Source organism: Bombyx mori, chromosome 28 (assembly GCF_030269925.1).
Source record: "Bombyx mori chromosome 28, ASM3026992v2".
Taxonomy (NCBI): domain Eukaryota; kingdom Metazoa; phylum Arthropoda; class Insecta; order Lepidoptera; family Bombycidae; genus Bombyx; species Bombyx mori.
The window spans coordinates 2,182,318-2,198,907 of NC_085134.1; the positions used below are offsets into that span (position 1 = coordinate 2,182,318).

At 42.0% G+C, this 16,590-nt stretch overlaps 1 protein-coding gene across 1 annotated transcript in view; it reads left to right on the forward strand.

The window, feature by feature from the left end:
• LOC101740701 (uncharacterized) overlaps positions 1-16,590 on the forward strand; it is a 186,290-nt gene that overhangs the window by 132,565 nt on the left and 37,135 nt on the right. Inside the window, exon 26 of the mRNA XM_012696631.4 lies at positions 15,344-15,438. Within this exon, the coding sequence (XP_012552085.2) occupies positions 15,344-15,438 (95 nt within the window). The remainder of the gene's footprint in view (positions 1-15,343; positions 15,439-16,590) is intronic.

Genomic DNA, 16,590 nt, shown 5'->3' on the forward strand with positions numbered 1-16,590 from the left:
CTGAGGGGGTGAGGCCGCGCGGCGCGCTACCAGCACTCTAGCGCGCTGCCGTGGAGTGAATAGAGCGACCGGTCGACGGTGTATCGCGTCCCGACCCGGCAGGCTGGTTCTGGTCCAGCGGGGTATTCCGGGACACCAGCGGCACCGTCTGGGCGGCCCGACGGGCTGCCGTACCGAGACGGCCGACGTTTCAGAGCCTTCGATTCGCCTCGAAGGCTCCGTCGGCTGGGCGTCCTTGGGGTGAGCCGCGCCGTCTGGTTGTAGTGTTGACCGCGGTAGCCCCCCTACCTCATCCGGGTTCTGACCTCGGAGGGGATCGGACGTCGGGTGTAAGAGTGCAGAGGAGTCGTTTAGTGGGTGGGCTCTAAAATCCTTGGGCCCGCGGTCTGCTCACAACACCATGCAGATCGTTGAGTCTCACATACCCCGCGCGCCCCTTTTGCGCGGGGACCTCGTAGGAGGTTCGGCCCTCTACCCGAAAAAAAAAAAAAAAAAAAAAAAAAAAAAAGGGAATACCGTGATCGGCGCAGTGCCACCACTGCGCGGACCGCGACGAGGAAGACACAGCGGAACACACGCTGGCGCGTTGCTCTGGATTCGACGAGAAACGCGCCGCCCTCGTCGCGATCATAGGAGAGGACCTTTCGCTGCCGCGCGTCGTGGCTACGATGCTCGGCAGCGACGCGTCCTGGAAGGCGATGCTCGACTTCTGCGAGTCCACCATCTCACAGAAGGAGGCGGCGGAGCGAGAGAGGGAGAGCTCTTCCCTTTCCGCACCGATCCGTCGCCGTCGAGCCGGGGGCCGGAGGCGGGAATACGCCCGTACGTCCCGGCCCCTGTAGGTAGCGGCCTCCCCCCGGTGAAGGTCAAGGGGCGACCTGGGGGGGTGAGGCCGCGCGGCGCGCTACCAGCACTCTAGCGCGCTGCCGTGGAGTGAATAGAGCGACCGGTCGACGGTGTATCGCGTCCCGACCCGGCAGGCTGGTTCTGGTCCAGCGGGGTATTCCGGGACACCAGCGGCACCGTCTGGGCGGCCCGACGGGCTGCCGTACCGAGACGGCCGACGTTTCAGAGCCTTCGATTCGCCTCGAAGGCTCCGTCGGCTGGGCGTCCTTGGGGTGAGCCGCGCCGTCTGGTTGTAGTGTTGACCGCGGTAGCCCCCCTGCCTCATCCGGGTTCTGACCTCGGAGGGGATCGGACGTCGGGTGTAAGAGTGCAGGGGAGTCGTTTAGTGGGTGGGTCCTAAAATCCTTGGGCCCGCGGTCTGCTCACAACACCATGCAGACCGTTGAGTCTCACATACCCCGCGCGCCCCTTTTGCGCGGGGACCTCGTAGGAGGTACGGCCCTCTACCCGAAAAAAAAAAAAAAAAAAAAAGGGAATACCGTGATCATGTAGGCGGTTCCCCCAGGGCGAGGCTGCTCCATTGCATTGCGGAGTGGTTGACCCTTACGATTATTTTTATTTCTATCAATAAATAAATCATAATAAAAAATGTATACCCGAATAATTATTTTCTAACCTCGAATAGACCTTAAAATTAATTATTAATAAATTTATAATAAGGAACTTCGTTCCTACCCGGTGTCCCACAACACAACACATCTTTTTTTTATGATTGAGGATTTCCTGGCTATAAGTGAGCTCTCTTTCTCTCGTACATAATTATTCTTTGATAACTCATTCGCCATCCAGGCGGTCCGATTGTGGAATTTTCTGCCGGACGCAGTGAGAAGTGCTCCAACTTCAAACTGCTTTGAAAGAACGGTGAAGGAACATTACGTATCCGACTAGTGTTGTTTGCTTGTTTATGCCTTATCCGTACTGTTGATTTATTATTTGTATGTAAGTATATTGGAATGAAAATCATATAGCGATTTCATATTATATTTAACGGTATATATCTATTTATTGTATGTTATGTATTTTCTTTAATAGTGTATTATTAATAGTACACCGCAACACACCTGCTATAACATTATCTTTTCTAAAATTTCTGTTAATTAAAGGGTTGTCTCGAAGGAATCGCTTTTAGCAATAAGACCGCCTATTTTACAAATGTATCTGCTTGTTGACTGTTCTCTAATGCTAATTGTGTTTTTTTATTTTTGTTTTGCTTAGATGGGTGTACGAGCTCACAGCCCACCTGGTGTTAAGTGGTTACTGGAGCCCAGAGACATTTCCAACGTAAATGCGTCACCCACCTTGAGATATAAGTTCTAAGGTCTCAGTATAGTTACAACGGCTGCCCCACATTTCAAGCCTTCAAACCGAAACGCATTACTGCTTCACGGAAGAAATAGGGTTTTGGTGTGCAATAAAGTATGTTGTCTCTCTCTCTCTCTCGTCTTACGAAAAGTAACGCCAGATCGTTTTCCATAAGTAATAAACACTGGACGATTCTCAAATATGAATGCAGCCAGCCAGTTTAAAAATACAACGAAATCGGCTCGAATCTCGCGACCGGTTCATTCAATATCAAATACATAAACGACTACTAAAAGAAGACCATTCAAAATACTCGTAAAATCGCATGCCGTCGCGCTGTACATGCTTACATCCTAACATTTGGACTGGCGCCAGAGAAGACTGTTCACTGTTCGGTTACTATGTAAAAGATGCATGGTCTATCTGGACACAGTTCAAACATGTTCTAGTTAGTTCGATGCAATGGGCCGATCAAGTTTTTTTTTTGAAACGTCCCTTATAGGACGATGCGGAGGGGTACCCTAACCGGGAAAAAACGTCCGTTACGTAAGATTTTTATTAGTAATGCACACAGTGTACGACTCAACTTTGTAATAACGTACAAAAAATAACATATTTTTTATCATTCATTGACCACGATCTCAGAGCGTTCGTTTGCGCAAACAAACGCGAATGAAGTGTACCACAATAAGTTCGCAGGTTACCAAATGGCCGTGGGTTGTAGCGAAACCTCCAGTTATATTTTCTTTATACCTCGAATAGAACTTAAAATTTTATATTTTTATAATAAGGAACTCCGTTCCTATCCGGTGTCCCACGACACCACACATCTTTTTTATCTTTATTTAAGGAGATTTTTCTCCTAGTGAATATGCCACTCCATTGTGCAACAAAAGAGAGTGACAAAATAATTAAATGAAGAAAAAAAAAGAAACTGTTATCGTCTCTGAAGGCCCATCAAAACTATTTAAAAAAAGTGACTTAGCCATTTTGGATCCCGGAAAGGCTAATACGTAATTTACACCTCCAACGTGTCGAAAATCTGTATATTTTGCGAAGAATTGTTGTCTCAAATCATCGTTCCGCGCACACTCCGTCATAATGTGAAAAACATCTTCCACTACATCACAAACTGAACTCTTGGGATCAGGAGTTTTCCCCATTAAATGAGAAAAATTGAGGCGGATGTGCCCGGAACGAAGTATGAAAAGTTAAGGCGTGCAGTCCGCAGTTGGCGACTATTTACAAGAGTGTACCGGGCTCACCACTATCTCACCACTAGCCGGGAGAAGTGGCGTTTGCTAGTAAGGCGCATAACGTCTGAATAACCAATGGATTTAAAAGCTGGTGTAAGGCATAATTAAGACTTGGCACAGCCGCTCTGCCAACACCTGTGGCAAAGTAATCACAAGCACCGATCTGAAATATAGGCTAATCACTGCGCATTTCAAATTTAGACCATGTCTCTGGACGCCAGTGTCGATTTTCGTTCTGATATTTGTAAGCTCTAGTAATCTCTTTGGGTGCGCAGTAATATCAGCTCCTTCAAGCATTTCTTTGAAGCAACAATAAAAGCGTAATTTTTGTGTGTCATTAAAACTTGAACGACCGCGTATTTTTTTATACTACACCACAGAGCTGAGTGAATGACACATACATAGTGACCGTAAAATGATTTGTTTTCAAAGCGAGCAACACTAAAACGTTTTTAATGTGTATACAAAATAATTTTACGCGTAGCTAGTACATTTTTTTATATGTACGTTATAATTGAAGTCCGAAATTAAAGACGTATCAATCACTGCTTTGCTGTAAAATAGAGTTATCGGGGATTTTATGTGAAAATTTTATTTTTTTAAGATTTTTTTTATTTATTGCCTGGATATCAGGACGGGAATGTCATAACTGGAGGTCGGAGTAGGTAGATTGATTTAAGGTCGTTGACGTCAAACGTAGAGAATAATATAGATATGCCTCCAAAATACCGGAACTTCATATTTGTTGGGATATTTGTTCCGGAATTTTGAAATTAGCATGAGTCTGTGCTTACGGTGAAAAACGTACTAATAATATTAATCTACGCTACCAGTGCTAGCTAATGGTGAAAGAATTCAGTATTTTATTTTATACAAAAACACCTTGGAATAGTTACACCGTATTTTGTCCCTTTCTGTTGAATTAGAAATGACGCTTGTCAGTATGAGACAAAACTTTTGGCAGGGCTTTTTGTTACTTTATCTCATAAATATAGAAATGGTATCTGATGAGGATTAAATTTTTTTTTTTCAATTTAAAAAAAAAAACAATCATTATGGATAAAATGGCATGTCCTTATTATAATATTTTGATTCAAGTATATAAAATCAATCTACCTACTCCGACCACTGGTCATCTTGACGCATGAGATCGAAGTCTCGATTGTACAACGGCTGTTCTTCCGTTCAAACTGGTATGTGTGAGTCCTTCGTGGCAGAAATAACCCTCTTATCATGGCCAATGCTAACTACATAACCGACTCAGGCGACGGGGCAAAGCAAAGCCGCCGTCGTCCAAACAAGTCGGATCCCCGGATCCACTTTCGGTGCTATTAGGCTCTTCAAGCACCGGTCACCGTCCTCGTCGAACTCGTCGGTCGACTCTGACTCGAGTCAGTTGAGAGTTCCACGTCCGAACTAACCCATAGACACAACCCACTGAGTTTCTCGCCGGATCTTCTCAGTGAGTCGCGATTCCGATCTGGTAGAAGATTCAGCGAAGCACTGCTCTTGCTAGGGCTAGTGTCAGCAATTCTCTTAGGTTGAGCCCGTAACGCGTTCGGCGAGGACGGTGACCGGTGTTTGTGGTACCTAAAACTACCATTAATGGATCGGGAGGATCCGTAATGACGTGTTTGGGGCAGGATATTTGAGCGAAGCCATCTATTGTACTGTCGTCGATTTTTGGTGCGTGTGCAAATTTTCAAGTTAATCGCACGCTTTAAAGTCGATGAAAACGACATTCAAAGATTATTTTACATACAAACAAACATACTTTACTTTTCACTGGTGGTAGGACCTCTTGTGAGTCCGCACGGGTAGGTACCACCGCCCCGCCTATTTCCGCCGTGAAGCAGTAATGCGTTTCGGTTCGAAGGGTGGGGTAGTCGTTGTAACTATACTGAGACCTTAGAACTTATATCTCGAGGTGGGTGGCGCATTTACGTTGTAGATGTCTATGGGCTCCAGTAACCACTTAACACCAGGTGGGCTGTGAGCTCGTCCATCCATCTAAGCAATAAAAAAAAAATACAAGACAAGCTAATAAAGGTTAGTTAAAATTTTGCCGTAGAACTAATAATAATATATCGAGAGATGAAAGGCTATTTTACTTAAGCGACATTTTTGCAACTTTACAGGAGAGCCATTTAAAATTTGGAAAAAGTAACATAATAAAAATAAACTTCAGCTGTTTGAATAACTTCAGCTATTTAGGTAGACAGCGGGGCTCTGCCCCTGGTATTGCTGGAATCCAATCCAAATGGAATCCAAATGGCGACGGTAACCACTCACCATCAGATGGGCCGTACGCTCGTCTGCCTGCTACGGCAATAAAAAAAAAATTGAGTAAACTTAATTGAAGTTCAGTTAAAAACATCGAACTGTTGATACTAATAACAAATAAAACGCAACTTTAATTACAAAGATATTATGTCGTCTATTAAGGGAAACGTCGGCTATACAATAAATAACCTTTCCATCCCTTGATAATATGTTAAGTTCCCATAGCGGTGTAGATGCGTAATTTAAGGGAGAAAATCGGCCCTAAACAGTCGATGGGTTCTTGAGCCTTGAGGTTTTATTTGCATTGAGACAGCAAATTAGACGTTAGCATTTATCAACTCAAGCGGATCTCCTTTTCGCATTTCTGTCACAGCTGGTAAGGTCAAAGGAAGGTGTTACCTCGGTGAAAATGGTGTTCAAAGAATCCATTGAATACAAACAAACATGTATCAAGTCAATAAAAGCGCACGAAGAAGTAGTTTGTCTGTAAATAAAGTCATAAAATCGCTACGATTCTAAAGATCAGATAAATACGGATTTAATGATTACACGGACTGTATTTGTACAACAGATTCTCTGTTTTCAACTAGATATGTATTTAAATTTATTGCTTATATAGATTGACTAGTTCACGGCTCACCTGGTGTTAAGTGATTACCGGAGCTCATAGATATAAAGTAAACGGTGCCACCCGCCTCCACACGTCATTTCGGATCCTCCCGATCCACTAACGGTGCTTTTAGGTACCTCAAGCACCGGTCATCGTTTTCGTCGAACTCGGTGCTTACGACGAAGGGCTCGACGAGTAAATTACCCCATAGACCCAGCCCACTGAAGGGCTCGACGAGTAAATTACCCCATAGACCCAGCCCACTGAGTTTCTCGCCGGATCTTCTCAGTGGGTCGCGTTTCCGATCCAGTGGTAGATTCTGTGAAACACGGCTCTTGCTAGGGTTCGTGTTAGCAACGTCGTCAGGTTTGAGCCCTGTGAGCTTACCTATTAGTTTGGCGAATCTAGAATAGCCCCTTGAGGTTGCTAGAATAAATAGGTCGGACAAAAAAAAACTCACCTCAAGACATGAGTTCTAAGGTCTCCGTTTTTACAGTACAACGGCCGCCCCACCCCTCAAACTGAAACTTCTTCACGACAGAAATAGGCTAGCTGGTGATACTTGGCCGTGCCGGCTCATAACACGCTCTACTGCCAGTAAAAATTTAGGTCGATTCGAAAAGCCACGCACCTCTTCATATCGTGTTCCCACTTTCTTATTACGTCAATGTTCGAAATGAGCTTTTTGGGGACAGATGCCTGAATCTCGCTTACGACATTTTGAAGATAAGCTTACATAATTATGTACAAGTTCCCAACAACAGCATTGGACCGTCGGTCTACCGAGCAATATCACCCGCTCGGTGGAAGATCTTTCCTTTGTCATTATCCCCAAAAGCTTAAGTAGTTATTATATGTATTTTCAAGACTAAATGTACCATAATTGGCACGCTAAGGAGCACGAATTAAACATGATAATTTTGGCATTTGAAAATCAAAGTTTTGGTGTATGATGATAAAACGCAAATCATAGAAGCGAAAACGGATAAAAGTAACACAAAGTAAGAAAGGCCATGTTCTGTGGCACCTTGCAATGGATATATGGGGATTTAACCCAACGAGGGCTTATATCAGACAGGCGATCGCTCGTAAAACTCATGCCAAATCCCTATGCTTCATGATATGAGGACATGCAGCACCGACCCTACATAGTGTGAGATAAATGCAAGTAGAATTGGCTCGCTAGGAATAACATGGCCGAATGAGTGGGTTTTCCCCCCTACCTATGCTGATAGCCTTGAGAGGCTATTTCAGCTTCACCTTGACGTGTAGGTGAGCTCACGGGGCTCAAACCTGGAGTGTTGCTAACGCTGGCCCTAGCAAGAGCAGTGCTTCGCAGAATCTACCACCGGGTCGGAAACGCCCCCTGAGAAGATCCGGCGAGAAACTCAGTGGACTGTGTCTGGGGGTTAATTTTTTTCGTCGAAACTCTTCGTCGCAAGCGATGGGTTCGGCAAGGACGGTGACAGGTGCTTGAGGTACCTAAAAGCACCTGAGTGTGCGGTCCCATGAAAAGCATTACCAGTACATATTCGTTTTGGGGTGAAACTTAATAATTACGTACATACGTATCAAAATATATTTGGCCGGCCGTTTCGTCTGTGTTCGGATGTTTTGTTATTCGGTTGGATTCGAGCCAAGGTAAGGCCGTGCATAAAGAGACTAGCGTAGCGGAAATAATTGTTTAAAATGTATCGCCTGTTTTTAGTTGTTTCTTTTTGTGCAGTTTATATTAATGTCCAGTATACTTTTTCCGCGAAGCCATAGTATGATTTGAAGGTAGCTGCTGTTCGAACTTCGATCTTATTTCAATAAAATGGTTGGTCGGCTTTATCAATAAATAAATCTCACTATTATACCTTGACAGTCTTACGAAACTGCCTCAAGGTCCCCTTAGTTTGGTCTTTCAATATTTTAAGGAATAAAAACCGTCATCAAAAGCCTCATCTAAAGTTGCATTCTCATTGTGATCGATAAACTAATTATCAACTGTCTGCTGTTATTCATATTTGAAACTGATACAATTAATATTCAACCTTATTTTTTCGTCACGGAGCATTGTTTTTCCCTAAATTTCAAATTAAGCGTATCTTATATATATCTTTAAACGAGCAATTCTTGTATATATATATATGTATATAATCTGAACCTCGGAAACGGCTACAACGATTTTCATAAAATTTAGTATACAGGGGATTTCGAGGGCGATAAATCGATCTAGCTACGATTTATTTTCAGAAAATGTTGTTTTATTTGTGTTTTCAATAATCAACTCTTCCCGACATCTATTGGCGAATAATAATACTATATTTCTTAATTGAGGGCAACTAACCGCCTTAAAGACACAACAAGATCATCATCTAGTCACTTTTAAGTTAGACGAGAAATGATAAGCCTCATAACAGAATTAGTAATGTACCGTAGTCTGCATCACAGTATTCATTGCATAGAATATTTCTCAATGGAGATTTGTCTTGCTCTCGCTGTCTGACTGGCTCAAAGCCAAGATGTTTATGAGATCAGCGAAGCGAGTGAATTTTATGTGGAATCTTGTAATGTCTAAGCAGAAACGTATTATTACTAGGTATAAATATTAATGTCAATATACATACATACGTACTTAAGTATTAATGACAGAAATATTGAGTTCTTAATATCTCCTTCATTTTGTTTAGTTTTTCGTCTTATTCTTTCATAGGTATTGAGTTATCGGATATAATAGGTTCAGAAGATTTTCAATATAAAAAAAAAAACTACTGTAGATATTATTTCTTAGTTTCAAAACTGTGATGTTATAATACATTCTAAGAAAACCAAATTAAAATTAAAATAAGCTTTATCTCAAAGCAGCTAAGTTAAAGATAACAATTTGAATTTTCAAGCAACGATAAAAAGACTTTAATATATTTTTTTGTAAATAAGAGTTATCTATATTAAACTTAAATCGCTTCCGCTTAACCAATGAACGCGCTACCTCCAGCCGCAGACTATTTCAGTTCAATGCGTAATCTGATTGATTCGTAACAACTAAACAACCAGTAATACCTATTGTACGTAAAACTTAAATACTGCTGTGAGTTATGTAACGCTTTTATGATGTTAGGGCGTCATTTATACCGGTAACTCGTAAAGAGCTCGCCGCTTCGAGAATGGTCCGGTTTATTGGGCATTGATGATTCAATGCGCTGTTAAATCTCACGCATTTCACACGTAGCATCATTCGCTAACATATCATTCAGTGTGCTTAGTGCGATATTTTTTTTCCTACCTAAGCTGATAGTCTTGAGAGGCTATATCAGCATCGCCTTAACTAGTAGGTGAGCTCACGGGACACAAACCTGATGACGTTGCTAACACGAACCCTAGCAAGAGCCGTGCTTCACAGAATCTACCACCGGATCGGAAACGCGACCCACTGAGAAGATCCGGTGAGAAACTCAGTGGGCTGTGTCTGAGGGTTAATTTACTCGTCGAGCCCTTCGTCGCAAGCGACGGGTTCGACGAGAACGATGACCGGTACTTGAGGTACCTAAATGCGCCGTTAGTGGATCGGGAGGATTAGTGCGAGTTTTTAACGTTCTCGAAAGCGTAAAAGTTAAATCAAATTTGTATGCATTTGGAACAGCGCTCCTAGCGGCAAACGTAGGCCAACGTTCCAACTCGATACAAACTTGAGTTAACTTTTACGCTATCGAGAACGTTAAAAAACTCGCACTAAGCACACTGAGCAAACATAAATCAATCGATCGATGTATAAAGAAAAACATTTCGTCAATTGGCGCTCAACGCAATGTGACAATCAAATGAACGAGCGCGGTCGATGACTTCACGTAGAAGGAGATTCATAGGCAAACCATTTCATTCCCGATCCTGCGGACAGAATGGAAAGCAGTTGACGTCGCCCCAAACACGTGATTTCGGATCCTCCCGATCCACTAACGGTGCTTTTAGGTGCCTCAAGTACCGGTCACCGTTCTCGTCGAACCCGTCGCTTGCGACGAAGGGCTCGGCGAGTAAATTAACCCTCAGACACAGCCCACTGAGTTTCTCGCCGGATCTTCTCAGTGGGTTGCGTTTCTGATCCGGTGGTAGATTTTGCGAAATACGGCTCTTGCTAGAGTTCGTGTTAGCAACGTCGTCAGGTTTGAGCCCCATGAGCTCACCTACTAGTTAAGGTTACGCTGAAATAGCATCTCAAGGCTCTCGGCTACATAGGGAAAAAAAAGGTTCCTCCTCCTTGTTGTTGGGAGGTTACTAGGAGCGTGATAGCTTTCAAAAGCTCAGCTTTGGAGGTTTTCGTAACATATGCCTGAATAAGAGCAGTGCTTCGCTGAATCTGCCACTGAATCGCAACCCACTGAGAAGACCCGAAGTTGACGTTGGAGATGTCTATAGGCTCCAGTACCCACTTAACACTAGATGGGCCGTCAGCTCGTCCACCCATCTAAGCAATAAAAAAAATAAAGAGCAGTGCTTCGCTGAATCTACCACCAGATCAGAATCGCGCGAATGTGTTTTATTTATTTATTAATCTGTAGAGAAGTAGAGAAGAAGAAGTAGATTTTGAAACTAGATTTTATATTGCCATGGCAGTATAGATGAAATCTAATGACAATTTCAACCTAAATTTTAATAAGTTTCCAACAGCAATATAGAAATGAATTACTGTTCGTTCGTCTCGCTAAAACTCTAGAACGGCTAGACCGATTTGGCTAATTTTGGCCTTGAATTATTTGTGGAAGTCCAGGGAAGGTTTAAAAGGTAGATAAATATGAAAATTCTCGGAATTAAATAAGTTTAGGTCTTTTAATTATCGATTGAGGCACTACGAAGTCTGCCGGGTCAGCTAGTATTTAATATTTAAATATATATATATATTTTTTCCTTAGATGTGTGGACGAGCTCACAGCCCACCTGGTGTTAAGTGGTTTCTGGAGCCCATAGACATCTACAACGTAGACGCGCCACCCACCTTGAGATACAAGTTCTAAAGTCTCAGTATAGTTACAACGGCTGCCCCACCCTTCAAACCGAAACGCATTACTGCTTCACGGCAGAAATAGGCAGGGCGGTGGTACCTACCCGCGCGGAATTACAAGTGGTCCTACCACCAGTTAATTATGTTATTTTGTTATATTATTTTGTTATATTTAGATGTACAATAAAGCATAATATCTCTCTCTCTTTCTCTCCCTGTAATATCTAGATCGTAATAAATAACAATATGTTTCCAATTAAAATCATGCCGTTTCCCGGATATAACGTGAGCTACGCCAACGCAGTCCACAATATGTTGAATAAATTTTGAAATAATACATCCGCATACATTCTCGAACTCCCGATATGTATTAATAAAATATGGGGACTAGCATATGTGCGTACGTGTGTTGTTCGTTTGGAATGAATCGCGGTTACTAAAATTAACGGTTATTGAAGCATTTTTTAAAATTCTTGAATCTTTTTTTTTATTTTTTTTTATTGCTCTGGTGGGCGAACGAAGTCACAGCCCACCTGGTGTTAAGTGGCTACCGGAGTCCATAGACATCTACAACGTAAATGCGCCACCCACCTTGAGATATAAGTTCCAAGGTCTCAAGTATAGTTACAACAGCTGCCCCGCCCTTCAAACCGAAAGGCATTACTGCTTCACGGCAGAAATAGACAGGGTGGTGGTACCTACCCGTGCGGACTCACAAGGGGACCTACCACCAGTAATTACGCAAATTATAATTTTGCGGGTTAGATTTTTTATTACACGATGTTATTCTTTCACCGTGGAAGTCAATCGTGAACATTTGTTAAGTACGTATTTCTTTAGAAAAATTAGTACCCGCCTGCGAGATTCGAACACCGTTGCATCGCTAGATACGAATGCACCGGACGTCTTATCCCTTAGGCTACGACGACTTCAACCTAGTTTAATATCATCGTAATATCGTCACCAATCGAGGTTTGGAGACTATGTCTGAGCCGTGAGCTTGATCAAGTATCTATTTCATTAAAAAAAACTTAACTAAAATTTGATTTTGATTAATCGATACTCCGGAAAGAATGCTATTCGAATTCTGTAGGCGTTTACATATACGATTTAAAAAAAATTGAGGCTGTCAGCGTAAAAGTGGCCTAACCCACAATTTTTCATATTCGTGTTTATATATTGCAATTTACCGATCCATTAACGGTGCTTTTAGGCACCACAAGCACCGGTCATCGTCCTTGTTGAACCCGTCGCTTGCGACGAAGAGCTCGACGAGCGAATTAGCCCATAGACACAGCCCACTGAGTTTCTCGCCGGATCTTCTCAGTGGGTCGCGTTTCCGATCCGGTGGTAAATTCTGCGAAGCACTCCTCCTACTCTAAAAAGGCTGTCCCACTCTAAAAACTGGGGCGCGTTTGCTTTGCGGCAGATTTTTTTTATTGCCGTATAGGCAGACGAGCATACGGCCCACCTGATGGTGAGTGGTTACCGTCGCTTATGGACGTCAGCAATGCCAGGGGCAGAGCCAAGCCGCTGCCTACCGTTTAATACCCTCCACAAGCCTCGTTTGAAGAAGGACATGTTATAGCGCTCGGGAAACACCGTGGAGGGGAGCTCATTCCATAGCCGGATGGTACGTGGCAAAAATGCGGAAAAAATTAGGGAAATGCGCGGTCACTACGCGCTTCTTGTAAAGCCAAACGGATAATTGTTTGATCAGAGAAAAAGACAAGATTGTTATACCTACATAATCGTCATACGGACTTGTAAAGTGTTTTTAAACAGTCTCTCATGTAGACTAAAGATATCGGTGCTGTTATTTATTGATTGATTGATTTAGTTGCAACAACAAAGTGATCATTAACTATACTGAGAGCTTAGAACTTATATCTCAAGGTGGGTGGCGCATTTACGTTGTAGATGTCTATGGGCTCCGGTAGCCACTTAACACCAGGTGAGCTGTGCGCTTGTCCACACATCTAAGCAATAAAAAAAAAAATACAAAACATCGACAAATTGGCAATTAGTACATAACAGACGTCAGCGTCACCTCAATTATCGACATCTTGAAATTAGAAAAGTAAAAATATATAATATAATGCGGAATTTTAAGAAACATGAAAATCAGAATCTCTCCGGAAAATTTAGAAGAAATCAGTGTATGTTTTAAAAACCGTGTTTCTTTTACGTATTCACGACTAATGATGCGGAGGTCGACGGATCTATATTAACTATATCAAAAACATTGACATAAACATTTTGTTTTTAATGTATTTTTTTAGTAGAAGCCCTTTAAACATTTTTAACACGTTTTTATTAGATTAATTCGATCATAAAACTCACAGCTTTTTTATTTTTTATTATTGCTTAGACGGGTCATGAGCTCACGGCCCACTTGGTGCTTACCGGAGCCCATAGACATCTACAACGTAATTTTTTTTTTTTTTTATTGCCTTTGTAGGCAGACGAGCATACGGCCCACCTGATGGTGAGTGGTTACCGTCGCCCATGGACTTCAGCAATGCCAAGGGCAGAGCCATGCCGCCACCTACCTTGATATATGAGTTCTAAGGTCTCAGTACAGTGATAATGGCTGCCCCACCCTTCAAGCCGAAACGCATTACTGTTTCACGGCAGAAATAAGTAGAGTGGTGGGACCTACCCGTGCGGACTCACAAGAGGTCCTACCACCAATAATTACGCAAATTATAATTTTGCGGGCTTAATTTTTACTACACGATGTTATTCTCTTTATTAATACGTGAAGCAAAAACTTTGTATCCCTTTTTACGAAATTTGCGCGGACGGAGGAGTATGAAATTTTCCACACTTATAGAGAATATAGAGAAGAAGTGCACAATGCTAATATTTTTTTTTTAAATAATGCATAAAAGATACATTAAATCAATAAAGAAAACATTACACACACTACATACCATGTATTTGACGCACACACGCATGCATACTATTTATTGTCAAACTTTTGTTCTTGACGTCTGTTGTCAAATTGAGATTAAATATTGTTTGTCTTTGTTAATATTTTTTATAGTGTAGTCTTGGCGAAATTTGTGATTATAGAAGTATAAAATATAATCATAGTAATGTACAAACTTACAATTACAATTAATTATAGTCGAATTTCGACTACTGCAGGACCTGTAGTTCTCTTTATTTCTGCGATGAACCAATGTTTGTTTCCACGCTTAAAGCGGGATAGTCGTCATGCATATGAGATTGAAGATCGTGCTCTAAGGAATTATTTGAGATGACACCATCATCTCGTTGTTACCATCGCACCGCCCGCCACCGGAGTAGAGTTCATCCATACTACCTGGAGCCACTGCGTTCATCAACAGTGCGTTTCCAGAGGTCTTTTTTGCCACGTACCATCCGGCTATGGAATGAGCTCCCCTCCACGGTGTTTCCCGAGCGCTATGACATGTCCTTCTTCAAACGAGGCTTATGAAGAGTTCTTAATGGTATGCAGCAGCTTGGCTCTGCCCTTGGCATTGCTGACGTCCATGAGCGACGGTAACCACTTACCATCAGGTGGGCCGTATGCTCGTCTGCCTACTCGGGCAATAAAAAAAAAGATTGACATTGACGTTACGATCTTCACTCCAGAAAGAATCGACGGCAATTAAAATAAATAATAATTTAAATAAACTAAAAAACACGCTTTATATAAAATTGAACTTTTTAGTTTTATTGTATTTTAATTATTTTATTGTAAAAAAGCGTATTTTTTACAATAAAAAAAATATTTTTTTACACTATTTTTATTTTCTATTTTTTAGTTAATTTTTTCTTGCAAACTGAATAATAGAATAATCTTACCGGATTAGTGTAAAGTTTGAATGAAATCTGGTCGTTTAAAGTGGGTCAAAATCACGTCTAAAGGAGTCAGTTACAAACATACATACAAGTGAAGCTAATATAAAGCGTGTAAAAAAACCCTTACTTCCGTAACTGGTTAAAATTAAAATGCTTTTTTTTCTTTATTCTCAGGTAAACGGAATAGTGCTACATGGGAGATGTCATCTGAACGCGTCAGCCATCATCAAGGGTCTGGTTGGTCCGATATTCAAGATTATATTGTTAAGGTAAATTCAAAAAAAATTAATAGAATATAATAATATGTAAATTCAGATAAATTCAGAAATTTACTGGCGGTAGGACCTCTTGTGAGTCCGCGCGAGTAGATACCACCGCCCTGCCTATTTCTGCCGCGAAGCAGTAATGCGTTTCGGTTTGAAGGGCGGGGCAGCCGTTGTAACTATACTGAGACCTTAGAACTTATATCGCAAGGTGGGTGGCGCAATTACATTGTAGATGTCTATGGGCTCCAGTAACCACTTAACAACAGGTGAGCTGTGAGCTCGTCCACTCATCTAAGCATTTTTAAAAAAGCGCAATATACCTAATTCAAATAAGGCGTAACTACCTATCCAAATCGCTTCTTGTAATATTCCGAGGATGTCAAAATACGTGGATGCCATAACTACCGTAAACGATGCGTGGTTTGTGGTCCGGGGACCACATATTGTTAATGTTTGAGTCTCCGATTTTAATCTCTGACTACCTCCAATTACTACTGCCATTAGACCTTAATGCATAAAAAACTATAGCGTCAGATCAATAACTATTTCCCGCCCAAATTCTCCCCGCCCTTCGTTAATTTAGCAAATGGCTGGGCGTAATATCGGCCCACGTAAATTGGTACCACCGTCCGGTACCACCGTTGTGGCTTCGGACATTGCGTCAAGGTGGGCTGTCGCATTCACTCTATGACTTTTAATAATCCCGCAAACCACTCGAACTAGATAGGCCGGTATCATGCCTCTCTCTCTCTATCTACGCTAATACCAATGAGTAAACAAAATAAAAACGTATGACTTTCCTCTTTCGTCTCTGTACTACGCTTACCCCTTAAAAGCTTCTTGTGCGACAGGCATGAAGTCGTTCCATTACGTGGGACTAACGATGCCGGGTCAGGCAGGGGCGTATTAAGAAATTATTATGGGGCCTAAATTGAAATTTCACCTGAAAGAATAAGATCCACTTCTGGCGTGGCATCTAGTACTGTCTTCCACTAATCTTAGAGTAGCGTATACGTTGGAATCAATAAGAAACGATAAGATAACTGTTGTTAAATAAAATTTAACTTGATCTGTCCGCGATGGACTCCTAAACTACTTAACTGATTTTAAATTGAATTTGCACACCGTGTGCAGTTTGATCCAACTTGAAAGAAA